Source organism: Mobula birostris, chromosome 18, assembly GCF_030028105.1.
Source record: "Mobula birostris isolate sMobBir1 chromosome 18, sMobBir1.hap1, whole genome shotgun sequence".
NCBI lineage: Eukaryota > Metazoa > Chordata > Chondrichthyes > Myliobatiformes > Myliobatidae > Mobula > Mobula birostris.
The window spans coordinates 1190235-1217258 of NC_092387.1; the positions used below are offsets into that span (position 1 = coordinate 1190235).

Below are 27024 nucleotides of genomic sequence, written 5' to 3' on the forward strand. Positions count from 1 at the left end.
TCCTAACTAGTCTCTGCCTGTCTTTCTGTACCACATCAGTGTTTTTAAATCGATCCCTGCTGTTCACCTCTCACTCTCCATTTGATGGCAGGTTGCAACTGGTCACCAGTCTGTGGATGAAGAAGTTCGCCTTGAATTTCCTCTATGACATTTTGCAGGCTGCAGAAGACAAGCTCACTGGGGATTTGTCCCAAATCCTACTCATTCTGCAGGGATCTGGAGCAAGGAAGAACATCATGGGTGTTTAAACTCTTCCTTCCCTGCCCTTTTCAACATTTGGGGTCATTTTCACTGATTTCAAAGGGCTGTGCATCACACAGCTGAGTTGTTGCCATACAACACTCTTCTCTAAATTACGAAAGCAGAATGGGCATCCATTCGTGGAGTAGGGTCGGAAACCAAAGAGGGGCCAGCACTGGGAAGGGATTTGGGGCTCCAGAAAGTGGCATGGGGATGAGTTGATGAGAAGGAAGAGAAGGAAGGACCAGGAGGATGTGGCTATGAATGAAAGATCAGCCACATTTGGAAGCACTTGGCTGAAAAATGAGTGTTTAATTTCTGCAGGCCATGCAGCATCTGGTGACTGGTGAGAGGGCTTTGTTCAGTCTGAAAATGCAATCATTCATTTATCGGCAGAGATTCTCATGACCTGCTAAGAATTTTTCAGCAATTTACTTGTGTGTTGCTCTATACTTCAAGCATCTGCAGAATCTCTTCTGTTTTTGATTTATATCAGCGTTTGCAAATGTGTTTTGCTTTCACCTTTGACACACAGAATGCCTTTTGATACTGAGGACATTGTTAGTGGAAGCTTACTGTGTTACCATAGTTGTGGAGTTCTCCACATGAAAAATATTGACTGGTTTTGAGGAATGTGGTAAATGAGAACCAGTGCTTGTAGACACTATAAATCTTATGTATCTATATTTATTGTGTTATTTATCTTGTTGTGCTGTGTCAGATCTGGAATAACAATGATTTCATTCTCCTCAAAACAAGAGATGCTGGAAATCCAAGCAACACACACAAAATGCTGGAGGAACCCAGTAGGCCAGGCAGCATGTATGGGAAAGAATACAGTCAATGTTTCGGGCTGAAGCCCTCCATCAAGGCTGGATAAAAAGACGAAGAGTCAGAGTGAGAAAATGGGGGAGAGGAAGAAGAACCACAAGGTGATAGGTGAAACCAGGAGGAGGAGAGGGGCGAAGTAAAGAACTGGGAAGTTGATTAGCAAAACACAGGGCTGGAGAAGGGGAATCTGATAGGAGTGGACAGAAGGCCATGGAAGAAAGAAAAGGGGGAGGAGCACCAGGGGTGATAGGCAGATAAGGAGGTAAGGTAACAGAGGAAAATGGGAATGGAAAATGGTGAAGTGGGTGGAACTTTACTGGAAGTTTGAGAAATTGGTGATTATGCCATCAGGTTGGAAGCTACTCAGATGGAATATAAGGTGTTACTCCTCCAACCTGAGAGCTCAGTGAATCAGTCTCCCAATCTGTGTCGGGTCTCATCAATATACAGGAGGCCACACCTGGAGTACTGGATACAGTAGCTGACTCCACAGGTGAAGTGTCCCCTCACCTGGAAGGACTTTTTGGGGCCCTGAATGGTAGTGAAGGAGGAGGTGTAGGGGCAGGTGTAGCACTTATTCCACTTGCAAGGATAAGTGCCAGGAGGGAGATTAATGGAGAGGGACGAATGGACAAGGGAGTCGTGTAGGGAGCAATCCCTGCAGATAGCAGCAAGTGGGGATGAGGGAAAGATGCTTTATGGTAGGATCCCACTGGAGATGGCGAAAGATACGAATCAACTTCACCCCTCTCCCATCCCAGTTTCACTTATCACCTTGAAACTCTACTCCTCATCTTTTTTTTTCCCAGTCTTGATGAAGGATCTCGTCCCAAAATGTTGCATGTACCCTGTTCATAGATGCTGACTGCTTGCTGAGTTCCTCCAGCACTTTGAGTGTGTTTCATTCTCCTTTACACTTGTGTGTTATTAAACTATCTTGAATGTGCTGTGTGCGACTAGATGGCTTTTGCACCTCGGCTACAGAAGGACGACGTTTCGTGCAGCTGTATACATGTGCTTGGTTGAATGACTATAAACTTGAATATCAATGGCACTTTACTTACCCAGAAATCTTCGCGCTTCAGAATTTGCTGTCGAACCCCACCGATCAAGTGCGCAGACGCCAAGGATCGCAGATAGCGCATGCGCAGAGTGGACAAAGGGCTCCGGAGGATCCGCAGCAGGTAGGAGCGGGGAGTTGGGTGGTGCTTTCATCAGTGTTGGGATCCGCACCGTAACTCAGGACAATTGGTGAGAGCTCCGGACACATTGTGGTCCGGCACCCGAGACTTTCCCAGTCGCTTCCCTCTCTCTCAGCTCCAAGATCCGTACTCGGGCCCCAGGGAGATTTCCGTTGAGGAGCGAGGGTGCTGGCGGCATTTCGATAGCGCATGTGCATCGCTGGCTGTGACTCCAGAGCCATAGAACACAAGGGCGCAGAAACAGGCCGCTAGGCCCATCTAGTCCGTGCCGAAACACTAATCTGTTTAGTCCCATCGATTTGCACTCGGACCAGAGCCCTTCATAGCATTCCCATTGGTGTACTGTCAAAATTTCTCTTAAATGCTGAAATCGACCCTGCGGACGCTGGCAGCTCGTTTCACGCTCTCACCGTCCTCTGAGTGAAGAAGTTCCCCCTCATGTTCCCTTAAACATTTCACCTTTCACCCTTAACCAATGACTCTAGTTCGAGTCTCACCCAACCTCAGTGGAAAAATCCTGCTTGCATTTACCCCTCACAAATTGGTGTACCTCGATCAAATCTCCCCTCACTCTTCTAGGGAATAAAATCCAAACCTACTTAACCTTTTCCTGTAACTCATGTCCTCAAGTCCCAGCAACATGCTGTAAATTTTCTCTGCACTGTCAATCTTATTTACATCTTTAAGTAGGTGACCAAATCTGGACATTATAGTCCATATTAGGTCTCACTGATAGGTCATGCCATTTCAACATAACACCTGAACTCACGTACTCACTGTATTGATTTATGAAGGCCAATGTGCCAGAAACATTTTTTACAACCCTGTATGCCTGTTACACTACATTTAAGCTATTGTGGATCTGTATTCCTGGATCCCTCTGTTCCACCACATTCCTTAGTGCCCTACCACTCACAGCGTAGGACCTACACTGGTTGGTACTCCCAAAGTGCAACACCTCTTGTGTGCATTAATTTTTTTCCAGCTGGTCCAGATCCTGCTGAAAGTTTTAATAGTCTTCCACTATATCCACTACATGCCCAATCTTGGTGTCATCTTTAAATTTGCTGATCCAGTTAACCACATTATCATTCAGATCATGATATAGATGACAAACAACAATGGAACAGCACTGATCCCTGTGGCACAAGCCTCCAGTCAGCAAGGCAACCTTCTACAATCATTCTCTGCCTTCTTTCGCGAAACCAATGTCTCATGCAATTTACTACCTTATCTTGAATGCATGTGACTGAACCTTCCTGATCAACCAAACGTGGAGCCTTGTCAAAGGCCTTGCCAAAATCTATGTAGACAACATCCACTGCCTTGCCTTTATAACGTTTCCTCGAAAAACTCTATAACATTGGTTAGACATGACTTACCACGCACAAAACTTACAAATCAGGCCCTGTCTATCCAAATGTTTATATATCTGGTCACTTAGAATACCTTCCAATAACTCATTGCTGATGTTAGGCTCACAGGCCTATAATTTCCCGGTTTATTCATAGAGCCTTTCTTAAACAACGGAACAACATAAGCTATCTAATCTTCCAATTCTCAGCCGTAGCTAAGGATGTTTTAAGTATCTCTGCCAGGGCCCCTGCAGTTTCTGCACTTGCCTTCCCACAGGGTCCGAAGGTACACCGTGTCAGGCCCTATTTTGCCTTATTTGCCTCAAGATAGAAAACACTTTCTCCTCTATAATCTGTACAGAGTCCGTGACCTCGCTGCTGTGTTTCCTCACAAATGCAAAAAATGTATTTAAGATTCCCCTCCCCCATCTCTTTCAGCTCCATGCAGAGATTACCATAGATCTTAAAGAGGACCAATTTTGTCCTTTGCTATTCTTTTGCTTTTAATAGGCTGTAGAAGCCCTTTGGATTCTCCTTCACCTTGCTTGTTAGAGCCTGAAACGTTGACTGCACCTCTTCCAACAGATGCTGCCTGGCCTGCTGCGTTCACCAGCAACTTTGATGTGTGTTGCTTGAATTTCCAGCATCTGCAGAATTCCTGTTGTTCTTTTAACCCTCCTGATTTCCTTTAGTGTTCTCTTGCATTTCTTATACTCTTCAAGTACCTTGTTTGTTCCTGCTTGCCCATACCTGCTCTGCACCTCCTTTTTCTAAACTAGGCCTCAACCTCTCAAAAAGCAAAGTTCCCAAAACCTGTTATCCTTGCCTTTTTTTCCAACAGCAACATACAAACTCTCTATTCTCAAAATTTCACCTTTGAAGGCCTCACGCTTACCAAGTACACCTTTGCCGGGAAACAACTTGTCCCCATCCAGATCCAGATCCTTTCTGATACCATCAAAATTGGCCTTTCTCCGAGTTAGACTCTTAATCTGGGGACAAAACCTGTCATTTTCTTAATTACTTTGAAACTAATGGCATTATGATCACTCAATATATAGTGTTCCGCTACACAAACTTCTTGTCACTATGTTCGGATATGGCCCAAGTGTGGAGAGACAGACACACTAAAACACGTCAATAGTTCACAAGGCTTTAATACAAACAGGGTTTTAAAGGAAAAGAAAACAATAAATGCTATAACAAACAGGGCCGTTAACTAAAACTCTCAAATGGAAAACTAGAAGGCAACACCGTGGCTGAAAGGGAAAGTATAAATATAAAATGAATACCGCCAGTCTTCAGCGTCTGTCGACTCGATAGTCACTTTCTCAGTCAAGGCCGAATGCAAGCAGGCAGCGTAACGTTGCTGTGCTTTGCTCAAGTCTCAACAACACTAAAAACGAAAAGAAGGGAATTAAATACCATGATGAAATAATAATTAGCTGACATGCATATTCATGAGCGCAATTGCAGAATCTACTGTGCAGCCGAGTCTGTGGTTAAGACAATAGACAATAGGTGCAGAAGTAGGCCATTCGGCCCTTCGAGCCAGCACCACCATTCACTGTGATCATGGCTGATCATCCACAATCAGTATCTAGTTCCTGCCTTATCGCCATAACCTTTGATTCCGCTATCTTTAAGAGCTCTATCCATCTCTTTTTTGAAAGCATCCAGAGACTTGGCCTCCACAGCCTTCTGGGGCAAAGCATTCCATAATATCCACCACTCTCTGGCTGAAAAAGTTTTCCCTCAACTCCATTCTAAATGGCCTACCCCTAATTCTTAAACTGTGGCCTCTGGTTGTGGACTCACCCATTAGCAGGAACATGCTTCCTGCCTCCAGCGTGTCCAATCCCTTAATAATCTTATATGTTTCAATAAGATCCCCTCTCAGCCTTCTAAATTCCAGAGTATACAAGCCCAGTCGCTCCAATCTTTCGACATATGACAGTCCCACCATCCCCGGAATTAACCTTGTGAATCTGTGCTGCACTCCCTCAATAGCAAGAATGTCCTTCCTCAAATTTGGAGACCAAAACTGCACACAGTACTCCAGGTGTGGTCTCACCAGGGCCCTGTACAGCTGCAGAAGGACCTCTTTGCTCTTATACTCAATTCCCCTTGTTATGAAGGCCAGCATGCCATTAGCTTTCTTCACTGCCTGCTGTACTTGCATGCTTGCTTTCAGTGACTGATGTACAAGAACACCTAGATCTCGTTGTGCTTCCTCCTTTCCGAACTAGACTCCATTTAGATAATAATCTCCCTTCCCGTTCTTACCACCAAAGTGGATAGCCTCACATTTATCCACATTAAACTGCTTCTGCCCACTCACCCAGCCTGTCCAAGTCACCCTGCATTCTCATAACATCCTCCTCACATTTCACACTGCCACCCAGCTTTGTGTCATCGGCAAATTTGCTAATGTTATTTTTAATTCCCTCATCTAAATCATTAATACATATTGTAAACAGCTGTGGTCCCAGCACTGAACCCTGCAGTACCCCACTGGTCACTGCCTGCCATTCCAAAAGGGACCCGTTAATCGCTACTCTTTGTTTTCTGTCAGCCAGCTAATTTTCAATCCATGTCAGTACTCTGCCCCCAATACCATGTGCCCTAATTTTGCCCACTAATTTCCTATGTGGGACTTTATCAAAGGCTTTCTGAAAGTCCAGGTACACTACATCCACTGGCTCTCCCTTGTCCATTTTCATAGTTACATCCTCAAAAAATTCCAGAAGGTTAGTCAAGCACGATTTCCCCTTCGCAAATCCATGCTGACTCGGACCAATCCTGTTACTACTATCCAGGTGTGTCGTAATTTCGTCTTTTATAATTGACTGCAGCATCTTTCCCACCACCGACGTCAGGCTAACCGGTCTATAATTCCCTGTTTTCTCTCTTCCTCCCTTCTTGAAGAGAGGGACAACATTAGCCACCCTCCGATCCACAGGAACTGATCCTGAATCCATAGAACATTGGAAAATGATTACCAATGCTTCCACGATTTCTAAAGCCACCTCCTTAAGTACCCTGGGATGCAGACCATCAGGTTCTGGGGACTTATCAGCCTTCAGACCCAACAGCCTATCCAACACGATTTCCTGCCTAATATAAATTTCCTTCAATTCATCCATTACCCTAGGTCCTTTGGCCACTATTACATCTGGGAGATTGTTTGTGTCTTCCCTAGTGAAGACAGATCCAAAGTACCTGTTCAACTCGTCTGCCATTTCCTCGTTCCCCATAATAAATTCACCCGCTTCTGTCTTCCAGGGCCCAATTTTGGTCTTAACTATTTTTTTCCTTTTCACATACCTAAAGAAGCTTTTATTATCCACCTTTCTATTCTTGGCTAGTTTACCTTCGTACCTCGTTTTTTCTCTGCGTATTGCCTTTTTAGTTATCTTCTGTTGCTCTTTAAAAGTTTCCCAATCCTCCAGCTTCCCACTCATCTTTGCTATGTTATACTTCTTCTCTTTTATTTTTATACTGTCCATTACTTCCCTTGTCAGCCATGGCCTCCCCTTACTCCCCTTAGGATCTTTCTTCCTCTTTGGAACGAACTGATCCTGCACCTTCCGCATTATTCCCAGAAACACTTGCCATTGCTGTTCCACTGTCATCCCTGCTAGGGTATTGTTCCATTGAACTTTGGCCAGCTCCTCCCTCATAGCACCAGTTGTTCAACTGTAATACTGACACTTCCGAGTTTCCCTTCTCCCTCTCAAATTGTAGATTAAAACTTATCATATTATGGTCACTACCTCCTAATGGCTCCTTTACCTCGAGGTCCCTGATCAAATCCGGTTCATTGCACAACACTAAATCTAGAATTGCGTTCTCTCTGGTAGGCTCCAGTACAAGCTGTTCTAAGAATCCATTTCGGAGGGACTCCACAAACTCCCTTTCTTGGGGTCCAGTACCAACCTGATTCCTCCAGTCTACCTGCATGTTGAAGTCCCCCATAACAACTGTAGCAAAACCTTTGCGACATGCCAATTTTAACTCTTGATTCAACCTACACCCTACATCCAGACTACTGTTTGGGGGCCTGTAGATAACTCACATTAGGGTCTTTCTACCCTTAGAATTTCTCAGTTCTATCCATACTGACTCTACATCTCCTGATTCTATGCCCCCCTCGCAAGGGACTGAATATCATTCCTCACCAACAGAGCCACCCTACCCCCTCTGCCCATCAGTCTGTCCTTTCGATAGGACGTATACCCTTGAATATTTATTTCCCGGGCCCCGTCCACTTGAAGCCATGTCTCTGTTATTCCCACAACATCATACTTACCGATTTCCAACTGTGCCTCAAGCCCATCCATTTTATTTCTTATACTCCGTGCATTCATATATAATACTTTTAATTCATTACTCCCCTCACCTCCCATATCAATTTCTATATCACTTGGCCATACTGTACGATCCCTTCTTGAGCTTTCTGCTCTGTTGATTCTGCTGTCTTTCTTAACTTTTCTTATTCTCACTTTCCCTTTATCTCCATCCTTATGTTTCCAGTTCGTCCCCTCCCCTACTTAGTTTAAACACACCTGTGTTGCAGAGGCAAACCTGCCTGCCAGAATGCTGGTGCCCCGCTTATTAAGGTGCAACCCGTCCCTTTTGTACAATTCATCCTTACCCCGAAACATACCCCAGTGGTCCAAGAATGTAAATCCTTGCTTCCTGCACCAGTTCCTCAGCTACACATTCAGATACATTATCTCCCTGTTCTTGACCACTCCAGCACGGGGAACTGGAAGCAAACCAGAGATAACCACCCTGGAAGTCCTGCTTTTCAGCCTTCTTCCGAGTTCTCTGAAGTCACGCTGTAGAATGTCTTTCCTCTTCTTCCCCGCGTCATTTGTGCCGACATGCACCACCACTTCCGGATGTTCACCTTCAATCTTAAGGATTCCCTGCAATCGGGCCGTGACATCCTGGATCCCCTTGTGACAGGGTTCCCCTTCCTAGGTGCAGGTCCTGAGGCGCCACAGTCCTGTGCCCACTAGAAGTCCCGGATGAGTGACTTGTCCAAGATGCCCTTCGACGGGATCCCAAGAACATTCATCAGGACCATACCCTTTCTAATCCATAAGTACTGGACCTTACCACGTACCTGGCAAGATGCCAAGAGGTGCTGAACCGTACAGACTAGGGAACCATCTACTGAGCGGGAGGAGGGGGAGGTGGGCTGATTGGGGCCAGGGGAGAGGTAGTAACTGGCTTATGCTGGGAAACATAGAATACTGGGTGGATCTTCAGTGATGCTGGTAGACGCAATCTATACAACACCTTGTTGATAACCTTTTCCACTACAAATGATCCCACATACCGCAGAGCCAATTTGCATCTCTCGACTTTTAGGGGATGATTCCCTGATGCAAACCAGATCTCTCCTGGCTTGAAAGGTCTCACCTCGCTAGAGCCAATCAACCTGCTGGGCATGTTGTTGCTGGGCGTACAGCAGAGAAACCCTGGCTCGCTCCAGGTGCACTTGTAGTCAACAGCAGGAACTCCTGGTCAGGAAAGGGCTGGGACTGGAATTGCTTCTGGCATTCAAAGGGGGACATGCCCATGGAGGACAGCTGGAGGGCATTGTGGGCAATCTCTGCCCAAACCAATTGGGAGCTCCAGGACGTGGGATTGGAAGAGGCAAGGCAGTGCAGAGTTGTTTCCAACTCTTCATTCACTTTCTCAGTCTGGTCATTGGATGGGGCTCCTACAAGAGCGCAGGATGCCTTCCAAAAGCAGGAAGTGAACTGTGGTCCACGATCAGACACCATGTCTTAAGGGAAGCCATGGAGCCTGAACACATGTTGAACCTTGAGTGTAGCAATCTCACAAGCCAATTAAGGGGGGCAATTAAGTGGGCAGCCTTGGCAAATCGCTCCACAACAACCAAAGTGGTAATGTTTCCATTAGACAAGGGCAGCCCAGTGATGAAATCAACTGAAAGGTGGAACCAGGAGTGATGGGGCACAGGCAGCGGACATAGCTGACCCACAGGATGCTAGTGTGATGTCTTGTTCTGAGTACAGCTGGGACAGGTAGAAACGAAGTTGTGGACAACCTGGGATGTAGAAGGCTACCAAAATCTCTTTATAAAACTTCTGGGTCCATTGGATTCCCAGATGTCCAGCCAGAAGGGAGGAGTGACCCAATTCCAACACTTTGGAGCACCCCCAACTGGGCCTGGTTCCAACTATTGGGCAGCCCTCACCTCCTCCTGTACTCCCCGGATCGCTGGAGCAGCAATACACGAGCGAGGAAGAATGGGCTTGGGATAGGCATTGTCCTCAGATCCATCGAACTGCCGGGAGAGAGCGTCGACCTTGGTTTTAAACTGAGTGAAGAAGAGGCCACTGGACTTTACAAGAGTTCAGCCTCTTTGCATCCTGACTATAAGAGAGATTCTTGTGCACTGTCCAAACCAAGAAAGGATGCTCTGTCCCCTTCAGCCAGTGTTGCCATTCTTCCAGGGCATCCTTGACAGTCAGAAGTTCCCGGTTCCCAACATCGTAGTTCCTGTCGGCCAGAGTCAGGCAATGGGAAAGAAAGGCACAAGGGTGCAGCTGACTATCTGCAAGTGAGTGCTGAAAGAGGACAGCTCCAATGCCAATATCAGGTGCATCCACCTCGACAATGAATGGCTGTGATAGTTCTGGGAGTTGCAGCACTGAGACAGTGGTGAAATGTCACTTCAATTCGGAAAATGCTTGGTTGACATCATCTGCCCAATGGAATCCTGCCAAGATCTTCCTGGTGAGTGCATTTATGGGTGCCACGATAAAGCTGAAATACCAGATGAATCAGCGATAAAAGTTCACAAACCCCACAAAGCCCTGTAACTGATTGTAGATTGTTTGGGTCACTCTGTAACTGTCAGAACTTTACTAGGGTCCATTTGAACACTGGATGGGGTAAGTATATAGCCCAAAAACAACACCTGATTTTTATGAAACTTGCATTTCTCAGGCTTGGCGTATAGGTTATTTTCAAGGAGCCATCTGAGAGCCCTCCAGACATGCTGGACATGTTCCTGGTGAGAGTTGGAATGGATCAGGAAGTCGTCTAAATACACAAAAACCAACAGGTTCAACATGTCCCTGGGCACGTTGTTAACTGAGGCCTGGAAAACAGCGGGGGTGTTGGCTAGACATCACAAGGTACTCATAGTGGCCACTAAAGATGATGAAAGCTGCCTTCCACTCAACTCCTCTCATACGAGCCAAATTATAAACATTGTGCAGATCAATCTTGGAAAATATAGTTGCTCTCTGGAGATGTTCGAATGCAGACGCCAGCAGGGGAAGAGGGTAGTGGTTCTTCACGGTGATGTTGTTCAGGGACCGATAATCGATGCAGAGACAGAGCTTGCCATCTTTCTTGCTCACAAAAAAGAAGCCTGCTCCCGCTGGTGGGGTTGGCAGATAGATAAACCCTATGGCCAATGCCTCCTTAATATATTCCTCCATGGCCACCATTTCAGGGCAAGAGAGAAAAGAGCCAGCCCCGGAGAGGACTAGTGCCAGGTAGGAGGTCTTTGGCACAGTTTTATGACTGGGTGGGAGCAGGGAGGTGGCATTCCTTTTACTGAGGACCTCTAGAAGATCCGCATATTCAGCCAGTACCCCAGACATGTCCATATCCTTAGTTGACACACGAGGGGATTCATGGAACAGAGCTTGAGCTGGACCCAGACAGGTAGATAGGAAAGCTGGTCCCCACTCTTGGAGTCATTTAAGAGTCCAATCAATCTGTGGGCTAAATTGGGATAGCCAGGGGAGACCAAGCACCTGTGGCAGTTCAGGCAATTCAACCAGATAGAAGGACAATTCTTTACTATGGTTACCTTCAAGCACGTTTGGCGGGTTCATTGGAAAGGTGGATCTGGCTGGTGCCCAGAGATCGACTGTCAGGCCCTTGACATTGATCTTTTCTTTTAATTCCTGTGTCAGAACCCCCCATCTTTAAGTTAAAGCAATATTCATGAGATTCCCAGCTGCACCAGGGTCAATAAATCTTTTAAGTTCATGGTTTTAAGACCCCCATGACAAGGAAGCTTCCCAATCCTATGATACAAAGATTGGAGGTGTAGTGGACAGTGAGGAAGGTTTTCAAAGCTTGCAGAGGGATTTGGACCAGCTGGAGAAATGGGCTGAAAAATGGCAGATGGAGTTTAATACAGACAAGTGTGAGGTATTGCACTTTGGAAGGACAAACCAAGGTAGAACGTACAGGGTAAATGTTAAGGCACTGCGGAGTGCAGTAGAACAGAGGGATCTGGGAATACAGATACAAAATTCCCTAAAAGTGGCGTCACAGGTAGATAGGGTCGTAAAGAGAGCTTTTGGTACATTGGCCTTTATTAATCAAAGTATTGAGTATAAGAGCTGGAATGTTATGATGAGGTTGTATAAGGCATTGGTGAGGCCGAATCTGGAGTATTGTGTTCAGTTTTGGTCACCAGATTACAGGAAGGATATTAATAAGGTTGAAAGAGTGCAGAGAAGGTTTACAGGGATGTTGCCGGGACTTGAGAAACTCAGTTACAGAGAAAGATTGAATAGGTTAGGACTTTATTCCCTGGAGTGTAGAAGAATGAGGGGAGATTTGATAGAGGTATATAAAATTATGATGGGTATAGATAGAGTGAATGCAAGCAGGCTTTTTCCACTGAGGCAAGGGGAGAAAAAAACCAGAGGACATGGGTTTAGGGTGAGGGGGGAAAAGTTTAAAGGGAACATTGGGTGGGGGGGCTTCTTCACACAGAGAGTGGTGGGAGTATGGAATGAGCTGCCAGACGAGGTGGTAAATGTGGGTTCTTTTTTAACATTTAAGAATAAATTGGACAGATACATGGATGGGAGGTGTATGGAGGGATATGGTCCGTGTGCAGGTCAGTGGGACTAGGCAGAAAATGGTTCGGCACAGCCAAGAAGGGCCAAAAGGCCTGTTTCTGTGCTGTAGTTTTTCTATGGTTTCTATGCCTTACCACTATTTTTTGCGTTGTACATTACCTTTGACTTCCCTTGTCAGCCACAGTTGCCATTTGATTATTTCTTTTGTTTTTGGATTATCTCTTTCCTGCATCTTCCTCATTTTTCCCAGAAACTCACACTATTGCTGCTCTGCTGTCATCCCTACCAGCAGCTCCCTCCAATTTACTTTGGCCAACTCCTCTCTCGTACCACTGTAATTTCCTTTAACCCACTGAAATACTGCTACATCAGACTTTACTTTCTTTCTGTCAAATTTCAAGTTGAACAATCATATTGTGATCACTGCTTTCTAAGGGTTCTTTTACCTTAAGTTCCCTAATCGCCTCTGGTTCATTACATAGCACCCAATCCAGTATAGCTGATCCCCTAGTAGGCTCAATGACAAACTGCTCTAAAAAGCCACCTGGTAGGCATTCAACAAACTCACTCTCCTGAGATCCGTTACCAACCTGATTTTCCCAATTGACCTGCATGTTGAAATTTCCCATGACTATCATAACATTGCACTTTTGACATGCCTTTTCTATTTCCCGTTGTAATCTGTGGTCCACCTTCCAGCCACTGTTGGGAGGCCTGTATACTGTATAACTGCCATCAGGCCTTTTACCCTTGCAGTTTCTTAACTCAACCCACAAGGATTCAACATCTTCTGATCCTATGTCACATCTTTCTAATGATTTGATGCCATTCTATGCCAGTAGAGCCCCCCCGCCCCCCCGCCTATCTTCCTATCCCTCCAATACAACGTGTAACCTTGGACATTCAGCTCCCAACTACAACCATCCTTCAGCCACAATTCAGTGATGTCCACAACACCATACCTGACATTTTATAATAGTGCAACAAGGTCATCCACCTTATTTCTTATACTCTGCGCATTCAGATATCACACTTTGAGTACTGTATTTGTTACCCTCTTTGATTCTGCATCCCTAATGCACTGGTACTCATCCTGCTGGCTGCAACTTTGTCATATATTCTGCCTGCCCTTCCTGACAGTCTGACTGCATGCTATCTTGGCTTTTTTACCATCCATCCGATCTTCAGTCCCTTCACTCCAGTTCTCATCCTCTGCCAAATTAGTTTAAACCCTCCCCAACAGCTCTAACAAACCTGCCCAAGAAAATTGGTTCCCCTCAGATTCGGGTGCAACCCGTCACTTTTGAACAGGTACCTCCCCCTGAAGAGAGCCCAATGATCCAAGAACCTGAACCAACTTCTTTGCCATGTATTAATCTGTCAATTTATCCTGTTTCTATCCTCACTGGTGTGTGACACAGGCAGCAATCCAGAGATTACTACCCTGGAGGTCCTGCTTTTCAGCTTTCTATCTAGCTCTGTAAATTCTCTTTTCAGGACCTCTTTGCTTTTCTTTCCTATGTCATTGGCTGCTCTCCCACCCTCTCCAAAATGCTGTGGATGTGATCCAAGACAATCCTGACTCTGGCACCAAGGAGGCAACAAGCCACTTGAGTGTTCCGTTCACATCCACAGAATCCCCTGTCTGTTTCCCTGACTATTGAGTTCCCTATCACTATTGCTCCTTCTTTCCCTTCTACACCATGGACCTATGCTCAGTGCCAGTAACCCAGTCTCTGTGGCATTCCCCTGGGAGGTCATCCCCCCTCAACAGAATCCAAAGCAATGTACTTATTATTCAGAGGAATGGCTGCAGGGTGCTCCGAGCTAACTGCCAATTGACATTTCTATTTCTCCTGACAGTTACCCAGCTACTCACCTCCCGCAACTTCAGGGTGACTACTTCCCTGTAACTCTGATTGATGATCTCTTCACTCCTGTACAAGCTGAAGGTCATCCAGCTGCTGCTCCAGATCTCTAACATGGTCTTCAAGGAGCTGCAGCCGGATGCCCTTCAAGCAGATGTAGTTCGCTGGGAGACTCTGGGTCTCCCAGGATTCCAATATCTGGCATGAAGAACACACAACAGCTATTTACTACACTAGTAATCATTTTGTATGTGATATTCTGTTCTACATCTTCGGTCCTGGATCTTTCTACCCATGAGGACATGTTTTGTCCCAATTTCTCAGGGAACATAATGATATCAGGCCCCTTTGCCCACCATAACAATTGACCTTTTGCATTCACATCACAAAATTATGCACATTACTGAACTCCATCGAGAAAGTCTAATCACTTTCCCTTTGCATTCATTGGCATTGCCACCAGTGAGTTCACCACCATCAATCACCTGATGGGGGGTCAGAGGCATTAGAAAGTCTACAAGATCAGCCATGTAATTATCAAGTGTTCTTTGTAGCTCTGTGGGACATGATCAGAACTTGTAATAATACTAATGGAGAGAGAGAACTGAGTGAGGTCACAAGCTAATGATGGGCAGAAATGGTCCTTTCTGATGCAGACAGTAAAACGGAAAATTTGATGGTCGGTCTGGATGCTTGCACCAAGCCCAGTTAGAAGATGAGTTGTTATTCCAATGTGTTGAAACTTGATATAATGTCAGAGCTCACCGTTGAGACTAAAATGATCTCATCTGAAATGCTATCCTTCACCCATTGATATATTTTGTTATTCTTTTTATAGGTTAAAAACAGCAAAGAATTTGTGTGCAGGAACCTCAAAAGACAACACACCAATTATACAGTGTCTGTCAGTTCACCAGCACTTGAATACCAGTGATCCTTGAAAGTGGAGGAGGAGATGTTTGAGAAGAGAACACACCAGTCATAGCAAGGGAAACCCGCCTACGTGGTTAGTATAGTGATGAGATTTGGATGTAGCCTCCTGGAGGTAAACCTTGTATACTTGAACTTGTCTTCAAGTTATTGAAGAAGTGTCCAGATATTTCCTTTATTTACCAATATACTGTATCTATTACTGATCCTTGGAAATGAAGAAGTATATCATCCCGGTTAGAAATGCACTTTGTGTCTGACATGAAGTTTTCTGTTCTAATGCAGTAAAATCCACTGGAACCAGTGTGCTGATTTCACAGCAGCATTTGTTCACTTGGGATCAGTTCTTCAACTGTATTGACTCTGTAAGAGGTTCACTAAGCTTCACATCTGACTTGATGAATTGCCAGAGAATTGATAGCAAGGAGATAGCATTCTCCTTCTCTCAGTGTGGGAAATGATTCACTCACTCATCCAGCCTGCAGATGCACCAGTGAGGTCACCGTGGGGAGACTGTACACCTGTTGTGTGTGTGGGAGGGGATCTACTCAGTTATCCAGCCTGAAGATACATCAAGTTGTGTCTGTGGGAAATGATTAATTCTATCATTCAAGCTAAAGAAACATAAGAAATTTGACACCAGGGAGAGGCCATTCACCTGTTCAGTGTGTGGGGAAAGATTCACTCAGTCATCTGAACTGCTGACACATGAGTGAGTTCGCACTGGGGAGAGACCATGTCAGTTCACAATGGGGAGATGCCATTCATCTGCTCAGACTGTGGGAAGGGATTCACTCAGACATCTCACTTACTGGCACATCAGAGTGTTCACACTGGGGAGAGGTCATTCACCTGCTCAGACATCGGGAAGGGATTCACTCAGTCATCTCAACTGAGGGAACTTCAGCGAGTTCACACTGTGGTAAGGCCATTCACCTGCTCTGAATGTGGGAAGAGATTCACTCAGTCATCTGATCTGCTGACACATGAGCGAGTTCACACCGGAGAGAGGCCATTCACCTGCTCAGACTGTGGAAAACGATTCACTCGGTCATTCCACCTGCAGACACACCAACGAGTTCACACTGGGGAGAGGCCATTCACCTGCTCAGACTGTGGGAAGGGATTCACTCAGTCATCTCAACTGAAGGTACATCAGCGAATTCACACAGGGGAGAGGCCGTTCATCTGCTCTGAATGTGGGAAGGGATTCACTCGGTCATCTCACCTACTGGCACACCAGTCAATTCACACTGGGGAGATGCCATTCATCTGCTCAGATTGTGGGAAAGGATTTCCTCGGTCATTTCAACTGAAGGTACATCAGCGAGTTCACACTGGAGAGAAGCCTTTCATCTGCTCAGACTGTGGGAAAGGATTCACTCAGTCATCTCAACTGAAAGTACATCAGCGAGTTCACACTGGGGAGAGGCCGTTCATCTGCTCAGAATGTGGGAAGGGATTCACTCGGTCATCTCACCTGCAGACACATCAGCGAGTTCACACTGAGGAGAGGCCATTCATCTGCTCAGATTGTGGGAAGGGATTCACTCGGTCATCTAACCCAATAGAACATCCATCATTTCATAGTGGGGAGAGGCCATTCACCTGCTCAGACTGTGGAACGGCATTCACTCAGTCATCCCACAGTCAGACACCAGTGAGTTTGCACTGAGAGTGACCACTCATTTGTTCCAGACTGTGGGAAGAGATTCACGCAGTCACCTCAACTGAAGGTACATCAGCGAGTTCACACTGGGGAGAGTCCATTCCCTTGCTCAGACTGAGAAAAGGGATTCACTCAGTCATCTCACCTACTGACACACCAGTCAGTTCACACTGGGGAGATGCCATTCATCTGCTCAGACTGTGGGAAAGGATTTCCTCGGTCATTTCAACTGAAAGTATATCAGCGAGTTCACACTGGAGAGAAGCCTTTCATCTGTTCAGACTGTGGGAAGGGATTCACTCGGTCATCTCAGCTGCTGGCACACCAGTCAGTACACATTGGAGAGAGAGTATTCATCTGCTGGAGAGTGGAAAAGGATTCAAACGGTCATCTCAACTTAAGTTACTTCAGTGAGTTAACACTGGAGAGAGAGAGATTCACTCGGACATCTGAACTTGTGACACACTACTGAGTTCACAGTGGGGGGAAAAGTTTAAATAAGTTGTATGCCGGATATCTAATCTTCACAGTTGCTGTATCCACAGGCAAGTTCAAAAATGACTTGGAGTTAGACTGCATTATTGCTGCTGCTCATCACACCCAGTTCTGCACTCTGATCACTGGTGCTGTTTCTTCTGCTGATGTTCACCTTTAATGCGACTGGAGTTTAATATTCTGGGTCTGTAACAAATAAATTCTGTCTTAAACTCCGTCTCAGGTGCTTAGTGAATTTACAACACACCCATTGAACAGCAGGGAGTCAACTCACCCCTTCTGGTCCCTGCCAGTATTTCTGTTCCATCCCTGCTGTTCACCACTCACTCCTGTGGTGATGGGTTCCAAGCAGTTCCAAGTGAAGAGGTTTCCCTTGAATTTCCTGCTTGACTTTCTGTAGACTGAAGAAGAGCTTACTGTAACTATGTTTGACATGTTCTTTGTCCCTCATATCTCTTAAGCTGAGTAAGAATAACATTGGTATTTAACCTCCATATTATCTGTTTTTTCAACATTATGGATCATTTTCACTGCTTCTAAAGAGCTGCACCTCGCACACCTGGGTTGTTAGAATCCACCATTGTCCTCTAAAGCAGAATGTGGAACCATTAGTTGGATGTTCAATGGATGAGGGTCAGAAAGAAGACGGAACAGCACAGGGCAGAGTGTGGGGCTCTAGACAATGGTAATGGTAAAAGCATACAAGGAGCTAGGTGATTGGGTGTCCATCATTAAGCACCCCATCACACAGGATATCCCATCTTCTCTTTGTTTCCTGAAGTTAGGAGCCTGAAAACACACTCAATGTTTCAGGAACAGCTTCTTCCCCTCCACCATCAGATTTTTGAATGGACAGTTTTTTCACTTTTTCCACTACTAATTTAACTTTTGTTTTATTTATACTAAGCGTAATTTAGATTTTTTTTCTTATGGCAATGTACAGCTGCCACAAAACAACAAATTTCATGAAATGCCAGTGATATTAAACCTGATTAATATCAGGTTAAACCTAAATCAGAGCAGGAGGGCATGACAACAAATGACAGAGTAGCAATGTTTGGAAGCTGATTGACAGAGAAGAAAAATTTCGTTGACTTTGTTGACACACACAATAAGACTATAAGACTGGGAGCAGAATTAGGCATTCAGCCATTGGATCTGCTAGACCATTCCATCATGTCTGATCCCAGAACCTACTCAACCCCATACACCTGCCTTCTCACCATAACCTTTCATGCCCTGACCAATCAGGAAACTATTAATTTTCTCTTTAAGTACACCCACGGTCTGGTCCTCCACAGTTGTCGGCGACAGAGCATTCCACAGATTGACTACTCTAGCCAAAAAAAAAGCTCCTTACCTCTTCTTGAGGGTCATCCTTCAATTTTGGGAATGAATGGGTTAACATCTGAGGAGCGTTTGGCAGCTTTGGGCCTGTACTCACAGGAATTTAGAAGAATGTGGGGGTATCTCATTGAAACTACCGAATGTTGAAAGGAATAGATAGGGTGGATGTGGAAAAGATGTTTCCTATGATGGGTGTACCCAGAACTAGAGGGAGAGAGAAACACAAGGCGATAGGTGAAACCTGAAGGGGGAGGAATGAAGTAAAGAGCTGGTAAGTTGATTGGTGAAAGAGATACTGGGCAGGTAAAGGGGGAGAAGGAGGTGATGAGCGGACAAAGAGATGACAGAAGGGGATGGGGAATGGTGAAGGAGATGTGGGGGGGGGCATTACCAGAGGTTCGAGGAATCGATGTTCATGCCATCAGGTTGAAGGCTACCCAGACAGAATATAAGGCTTGTTCCTACAGGCCTAAGTGTGGCCTCATCATGACAGTGGAGGGGGCCATGGATAAACATTGGAATGGGAAGTGGAATTAAACTGGGTGCCCACTGGGAGATCCTGATTTTTGGAGCATAGGTGCTCAGCAAAGCAGTCTCCCAATCTACGTCAGGTCTCACCAATATACAGGAGGCCATAACAGGCTCAAAGGTTAAGTGTTGCCTCACCTGGAAGGACTGTTTGGGGCCCTGAATGGTAGTGAGGGAGGAGGTATAGTGGCTACATGTTCCAAGCGTACACAGGTGACTGTCATGCACTTTTCCTGCACTATATAGATGACTGCATGGGTGCTGATTCCTGCACCCATGCTGAACTCATCAATTTCATCCACTTTGCCTCCAACTTCCACCCTGCTCTCAACTTTACCTGGTCCATTTCGGACACCTCCCTCCCCTTTCTCAATTTCTCTGCCTCTATCTCTGGAGACAGCTTATCTATAGCAAACCCACAGACTTAACAGCTACATGGACTATACCTTCTCCCACCCTGTTATTTGTAAAAACGCCATCCCTTCTCTCAATTCCTCTGTCTCCACTGCATCTGCCCTCAGGATAAAGCTTTTCTTTCCAGAACAAAGGAGATGTCCTCCTCCTTCAAAGAAAGGAGCTTCCCTTCCTTCACCATCAACACTGCCCTCAACTACATCTCTTCCATTTCACATATATCTGCTCTCACCCCATCCTCCCACCACCCTACCAGGCATAGGGGTCTTCTTGTCCTCACCAGCCTCCACATCCAGTGCATAATTCTCTGCAACTTCCACCACCAAGCATATCTTTCCCTCCCCCAACTTTCCGCTACCCACCTCCTTTGTCCATTCGCCCTTCCCCACTGATCTCCCTCCTGACATTTATCCTTGCAAGCGGAACAAGTGTTACACCTGCCCCTACACCTCCTCACTACCATTCAGGGTCCCAAACAGTCCTTCCAGGTGAGATAACACTTCACCTGTGAGTCTGTTGTGGTCATATACTGTGTTCGCTCCTCCCGTTATGGCTTCCAGTGAGACCCTGTGTAGACAACTTCACCGAGCACCTATGCTCCATCCACCAGAAAAGGTGGGATTTCCCAGTGGCCACCTATTTTAATTCCACTTCCCATTCTCATTCCAATTTGTCTACCCATGGCCTCCTCCACTGATGTGATGAGGCCACAGTTAGGATGGAGGAACAAGACCTTATATTCCATCTCGGTAGCCTTCAACCTGATGGCATGAACATCAATTTCTCGAACTTCTGGTAATGTCGCCCCCCCCATTCCCATTCATTTTCCCTCTCTCATCTTATCTCCCTGTCCCTCTAATTGCCCCCCACTGGTACTCCTCTACCCTTTTCTTTTTGCATGGGCTTCTGTCCTCTTCTATCACTCTAGACCTGTATCTCTTTCACTAATCAACTTCCCAGCTCTTTACTTCACCGCCCCCCCCCGTTTCACCTATCACCTTCCCTCCCCCCCAGCTTTTAAATCTATTGTTCCAGTCCAGCCGAAGGGTCTCAGCCCAAAACGTCGACTGTACTTATTTCCACAGTTGCTACCTGGGCTGCTGAGTTCTCCAGCATTTTGTGCGTGTTGTTTGGATTTCCAACATCCGCAGTTTTTCTCTTTGTTAGTTCCCACTCGCTGCCTCCTGCGAGTAAACCAGCGAGTTGTTTGTTATCTCTCCCGCTCGTTGGAAAATTGAGTCACCTCTTTCTCCCTTATTAAGAGAGAGAGAGCGCCAGCTGCATGCCGAATTATTGGGTGACCAATGTAGTCTTTGGGGTAACTGCAAGTCTGTGTCTGCTATTGCTTCGCTCACGCTTGAGTGCAGATAGCAGGTGCGCTTTATTTTTGCCGGTGGGGGGAGGGGGATTGTTGCTTGCTGCCGCTTACGCGCGGGAGGCGGGTAGGGGGTGGGACTTTGGGGTTCTAACATTTAACTGACATTCATTCTTTGGGGCACTCTGTTTTCGTGGATGGTTGTGAAGAAAAAGTATTTAAGGATATATATTGTATACATTCTCTGACATTAAATTGTACCTTTGAAACCTTTGCCTGTCAGCCATTCCTCTATCCATGCCAGTATCTTTCGTGTAATGCCATGGTATTTTATCTTGTTAAGCAGCCTCATGTGTGACACCTTATCAAATCCGTGAATTACATCCACTGCCTCTCCTTTGTCCACCCTGCTTGTTACTTCCTCGAAGGACGTTATGAGATCTGTCAGGCAAGATTTATCTTCATAGAAACCATGCTGACCGACTTATTTTATTGTTAGTACCCACCTGAAATCTCATCCTTAATAATAGACCCAATATTTTCCCAACCGCTGAAGTTAGACTAACTGACCCATAATTTCCTTTCTTATACATTCCTCCGTTCTTAAAGAGTGGGGTGGCATTTCCAATTTTCCGATCCTCCAGAACCATGCCAGAATCAAGCAATTCTTGAAAGATCATAATGCCGGTTCCGGTGACGTCATCGTTCAGAATGGCAGCTTAAATCAACAGCTCCTCTGCAAAAACGGATATTTTGCCCCATTAATCCATCAAATCTAAGATCTTTCGAACATATCTGAATTGATAAGGGGGGCAAGAATGGAGATTTAAAAAAGCATCTCTGCGGAGCCTATGGAAGAGAGAGGTACAACGAGCAGCTCCCCTACACGTGCGCGTGGTGGCGAAGCTGACACGGGGCTTCGTGCAGGCGAAGCGGCAAATATGATAAGGATTTTGTAAGAGATAAGGGAAGTCCAAAAGGATATAAAACTCAATGATATAAAGTCAGTTCGCCAACGTCAATCAGGAAATAGCGGTGGCAGAGACTTGAATTGAGAAGGTGGAAGATTGCGTACAAAACGTGGAACAGATACTAAGACGATAAAAATAGTAAATCAACAGGAAAGTAAATTGCTTGACCAGGAGGGAAGATCGCGACGGAAAAATATCAGGATTTATAATGTTCCCGAAGGAGCGGAGGGATTGTCTATGATAGACTTTGTAGGCAAGCTGCTGCGGGAAGCGCTGGAGATTCGGGAGACGGAAAGTAAACCGCGATCAATTGTACTTAAATTCGTTAGATTCAAGAGCAAGGCGGAGATTCTACGGAGGGCCTGGGGTAAGAAGAGGGTGTTTTCTGGAACGGGAAGTTAATAAGATCATGATTACCCCCCCCCCCCCCGGCGGTCCTACAGAAACGGAAGGAGTATTCCGAAGCAAAACGAATATTAAAGCAAGAAAAGATTAAATTCCAAACCCCGTACCCTGCTAAACTGAGGGTATTTTACCAGGAAGGGATACGACTATACCAGACGGTGGAAGAGGCGACTACGGACATGGACGATAGTGGAATGTCCGTTAGCGTGTTCAAACCAAGGAAAGCCTGGCTGAGCAGTTGTCCCGAACTGCTTGGGAAATAGTAAGAGAACTGAGAAAGCAGGGATGGGAGGAGGACGAGAGAAGAGACTGAGTTCTCCGAAGACAAACCTCACCTCCTCCAGAAGAGCCATAAGGTTTGGCTAACTTTTAAAGTGCTGATAAACTAAACGGAAGCAAAAATAGACGGTGATATACCTATCTCGAGAAATACGTGTTATAATGTGGTTTTTATATTACTCAATTTTTAAAAAAATTCTTTTATTTATTCCTTTTTCCCCACCTAAATGAGAATATATACATGGGAGGAATGCACAGGGAAATCATTTATGTGTGATGGCCATAGTTTTTTTTTTACCTACTTTTATAGGTACTGCAACGGGGGCTCTCAACCCACAGGTAGGAGGGACTATCGCCCACGGCTAGACTTTTCTTCTATCACAACCCAGGGTCATCTAGAGACCCCAGCCTTGGAACCACACCTTCCTTACCTTTCTTTTTATTATTCACTTTTCTTGGTTCTTATTTGTGCAGGGAGTAGATCGATAAAGTTATATTCTGCAAATTTCAATGATATACTAACTTAGAGAGTAAGACCATATATTTTGGGTATATACCTCAAGAATGGTTGAAAAGAGATAAATATAAATATGACCCTTATACTGGTAACTGGTAAAAAGACCCTTACCAGGAGACCCTTATCTCAGGAGAGCCCAACTTTAAATGTATGGATGGAAATTACAATGGACATTTACAAAATGGAAAAGGTAACATGTGTTAATCATAAGTTGGAACAATTTTATTCATACTGGAAAAAATGGTTTAACTACATATCTTATAGGCCTGATTTTATTCTCACAATCAATGAATATGTTGTTTAAAAAAAAATCACTCCCTACTCTGTACATAGTTTTCTTCTTTCGATTGTTCTTTCTTTCCTCTTCTTTCTATAAGAGTATACCTCAGATAAATATTATGTGGAGATTTGTGACAAATATGATTATTGTATATGTACAGTATCTGAAATACATCTTATGGAAACGTTTGTTTGATGATGAAATTCAATAAAAAGATAAATTACAAAAGAAAAGAAAGAAAGATCATAATTCATCTGCTATCTCTTCAGCAACCTTTTTCAGGACTCTGTGATGTAGTCCATCTAGTCCAGGTGACTTATCTACCTTAAGACCTTTCAGTTTGCCTAGCATTTTTCCTTTGTAACGGTAATAGGACTCACTCCTGCTCCCTGACATTCACGGACCTCTGTCATACTTTATTGATCCCGAGGGAAATTGGTTTTTGTTACAGTTGCACCATAAATAATAAATAGTAATAGAACCATAATAGTTAAATAGTAATATGTAAATTAAGCCAGTAAATAATGAAATAAGTCCAGGAGCAGCCTATTGGCTCAGGGTGTCTGACCCTCCAAGGGAGGAGTTGTAAAGTTTGATGGCCACAGGCAGGAATGACTTCCTATGATGCTCTGTGCTGCATCTCGGTGGAATGAGTCTCTGGAATACTGCTAGTGTAATCCACAGTGAAGACTGATGCAAAGTACTTATTCAGTTCATCCACCATTTGTTTATACCCCGTTACTACCTCACCAGCCTCATTTTCCAGTGGTCCAATCAATTCTCACCTCCCTTTTGCTCTTTATATAACTGGAAAAAAACTTCTAGTATCCTGCTTTATATTATTAGCTAGTTTGCCCTCATATTTCATCTTTTCCCTTATAGCCTTTTTAGTTGCATTTTGTTGGATTTTAAAAACTTCCCAATCATCCAACTTCCCAGTCACTTTTGCTACATTATATACTCTTCCCTTGGCTTTTATGTGGTCCTTAACTTCCCTTGCCAGCCACGGTTGTCTACCCCTGCCATTTGAGCACTTCTGTGTGAATTATTCCCAGAAACTTCAGCCACCTCTACTGTGCCATCAGCCCTGCCAGTATCCTCCTTCAATCCACCTGGGAAAGTTCCTCTCTCTTGCCTCTGTAATTCTCTTTATTCCATTCTGACTTATGCTTCTCCCCCTTAAATTGCAGTATGAATTCAATCATAGTATGATCACTGCCTCCTGGTTCATTTACCTTAAGCTCCCTAATAAAACATGGATTATTACACAACACCCAATCTGAGATAGCCTTTCCCCAAGCAGGCTCATGCACAAGCTGCTCAAAAAAGCCATCTTGTAGGCATTCAACAAATTCCCTCTCTTGTAATCCGACAATCCCCCATTACAATTGTGACATTACCCTTATTACATGCCTTTTCCAGCTCCATTTGCAATCTCAACTCCACAGCTTGACTACTATTTGGAAGCCTATATATGATTTCCATAATGTTTTTTTTTAACCAATTTGCAATTTCTTAACCACCCTCAAAGATTCAACATTCTCTGACCCTATGTCACCTCTTTCTAAAGATGTAATTCCATCTCTTACCAACAGAGCCACACAACCACCACCTATGCCTTCCTGCCTGTCCTTTGCATACAAAGTATATCCTTTAATATTAACTCAGCCATGACTCAGTAATGGCCACAATGTCATATTGACCAACCATGAGTTTGTCCATCTTATTCCGAATACTACACGCATTTAAATACAGCACCTTCAGTTCTGCATTATTCGCCCTTTTGAATTTCACCTCTGTGGTACAATATAATTCTTTGTTCTGACTGCATTTGTACCCATTACATTCATGTTACACCCATCATCTACCTGTAAACCTGCTGCTGGTTCATCCTCATCTCTATCATACAGGCTCCCATTCCTCTGCCATATTAGTTTATACCACTCCCATCAGCTCTAACAACCCTGCTGACAAGGATATTGATCCCCCCTTGGATTCAAGTGTAACCCGTCCCTTTTGTACAGGTCACACCTGCCCCAGGAGAGGTCCCAGTGAGAAGTATGAGTCCCTGTCCCTGCTCCAATTCTTGAGCCACGCATTTATCTGCAGACTGCCACTCATTCTATTCCGTCACGTGGCACAATACTTGTTGACATTGAGTTTATTGATTGTGTGGGCTTGCTGTGCTAAATTGGCTGTTGGGTTCTCATAAAACTATTGACTAGATCCATGCCACTTGGCAGAGGGGAGGCAATACTTGTAAGTACTTACAATCACACTGTTCTTACCAAGAAATCTTTGAGCTTTAGAATATGCTATCACTGCTAATCAAGCGCACATGTGCCGAAAGGTCAAAGTTGTGCCAAAGACGCGCATGCATTCAGTGGACAAGAGGCGTCACTTGTGATGGACCTCCCAGGGACAGGTGAGATCATGCTATTTCAACCTAAGGATTTGGGACATGGTGGTCCAACAATAGAGTCTAATCACCAACCCTTGAGATTTATTGGCATTGCTGAGTTTATCACTATCAATCACCTCAAGGTCACAGTGATCAGAAAGTAAATACTGTGTGCTTCTTGTAGGGCAGTGGGACATGCACACAACTGTTAATTTATAGCAATAGACAGAATCACAGATAGATGACGGGCGGGATTGAGCCATTATAATGCATACAGGTAGACAGTCATGGAATTTGATGCTGAGCCCAGATGCCTGAACCATGACAGATAGAAGATAAGGATTTGTTTTCTTGTTGTTCACTATAACAGTGTGATAACAGAGCTCAACTTGAAGACTAAAATTGTCTCATCTAAAATGCTGTCCTTCATCCATTGATGTATTTTGTGATTACAAGATAGTAAAGGTAAAGGGTTTGTGTACAGCAATTTCATGTCATCACACCTGGAATTGAACCCTGGGCATGGGAGGGGTTTGTTCTGATGACATTAGTCTTTAATTGGACTAGAGTTAAGTATTGTGGATCAGTTCTGTTTTAAATCTTATGGACCCTGCAGCACACTCAATGTACAATAGAAAGGCCATTCTGCCGCCTGGTCCCTGCCAGTTTCCTCCCATCACCCTGTTGCAATGTTCTTTGCTCTATTTCTTTTTTCACTCAGCTTCACCTTAAATTCATCCCTGCTGCTCACTTCCAGCTGCCCCTGTAGTGACAGGTTCTGAATGGTCACCACTCTGAATAAAGTGATGGCACTGATCAACAGCTCTCTGACAACTTGCCCTTGTTCTCCCTTCAAACTTCATTTAGTTGCTCACGGGGCAAATGCTCTGAAACTTCTGCTCAGGATGGTCAATTTTATATGGATACTGACAAATTGGAATCTTATGCAGCTAATCCCTGCATAATGCATACATAAAATACTTATTATGATACATTTTTACAAGTCATAATAACAAAAAAAACTACAGACATTCTACACATATGCAGTGCTGGAGAAACCCAGCACCAGGCAGCATCTATGGAGGTGAAGAAACAGTT

The 27024-nt window shown here is 44.8% G+C and overlaps 1 protein-coding gene across 4 annotated transcripts; it reads left to right on the top strand.

Annotated features, from left to right (window-relative positions):
* Positions 1–2215: 2215 nt before the first annotated feature.
* On the top strand, positions 2216–19149 carry LOC140211774 (uncharacterized). 4 transcript variants are annotated; one of them, XM_072281917.1, is made up of 3 exons: positions 2216–2255; positions 15214–15381; positions 15591–19149. In XM_072281917.1, exon 3 carries the CDS (start codon positions 16042–16044, stop codon positions 16978–16980), a length of 939 nt encoding a protein of 312 aa, XP_072138018.1. In that variant the 5' UTR covers positions 2216–2255; positions 15214–15381; positions 15591–16041; the 3' UTR covers positions 16981–19149. The 4 variants fall into 4 exon arrangements, with proteins under 4 accessions (XP_072138018.1, XP_072138014.1, XP_072138016.1 ...); XM_072281913.1 differs by adding an exon at positions 10622–10812 and having other exon boundaries at positions 2240–2255; positions 15214–19149; XM_072281915.1 differs by lacking the exon at positions 2216–2255 and adding an exon at positions 8539–8780 and having other exon boundaries at positions 15214–19149.
* The last annotated feature ends 7875 nt before the right edge of the window (positions 19150–27024 follow it).

Coding starts and splice junctions, on each gene's coding strand:
- LOC140211774 (XM_072281917.1), top strand. CDS start 16,042: ATGTCAGTTCACAATGGGGAGATGCCATTCATCTGCTCAGACTGTGGG.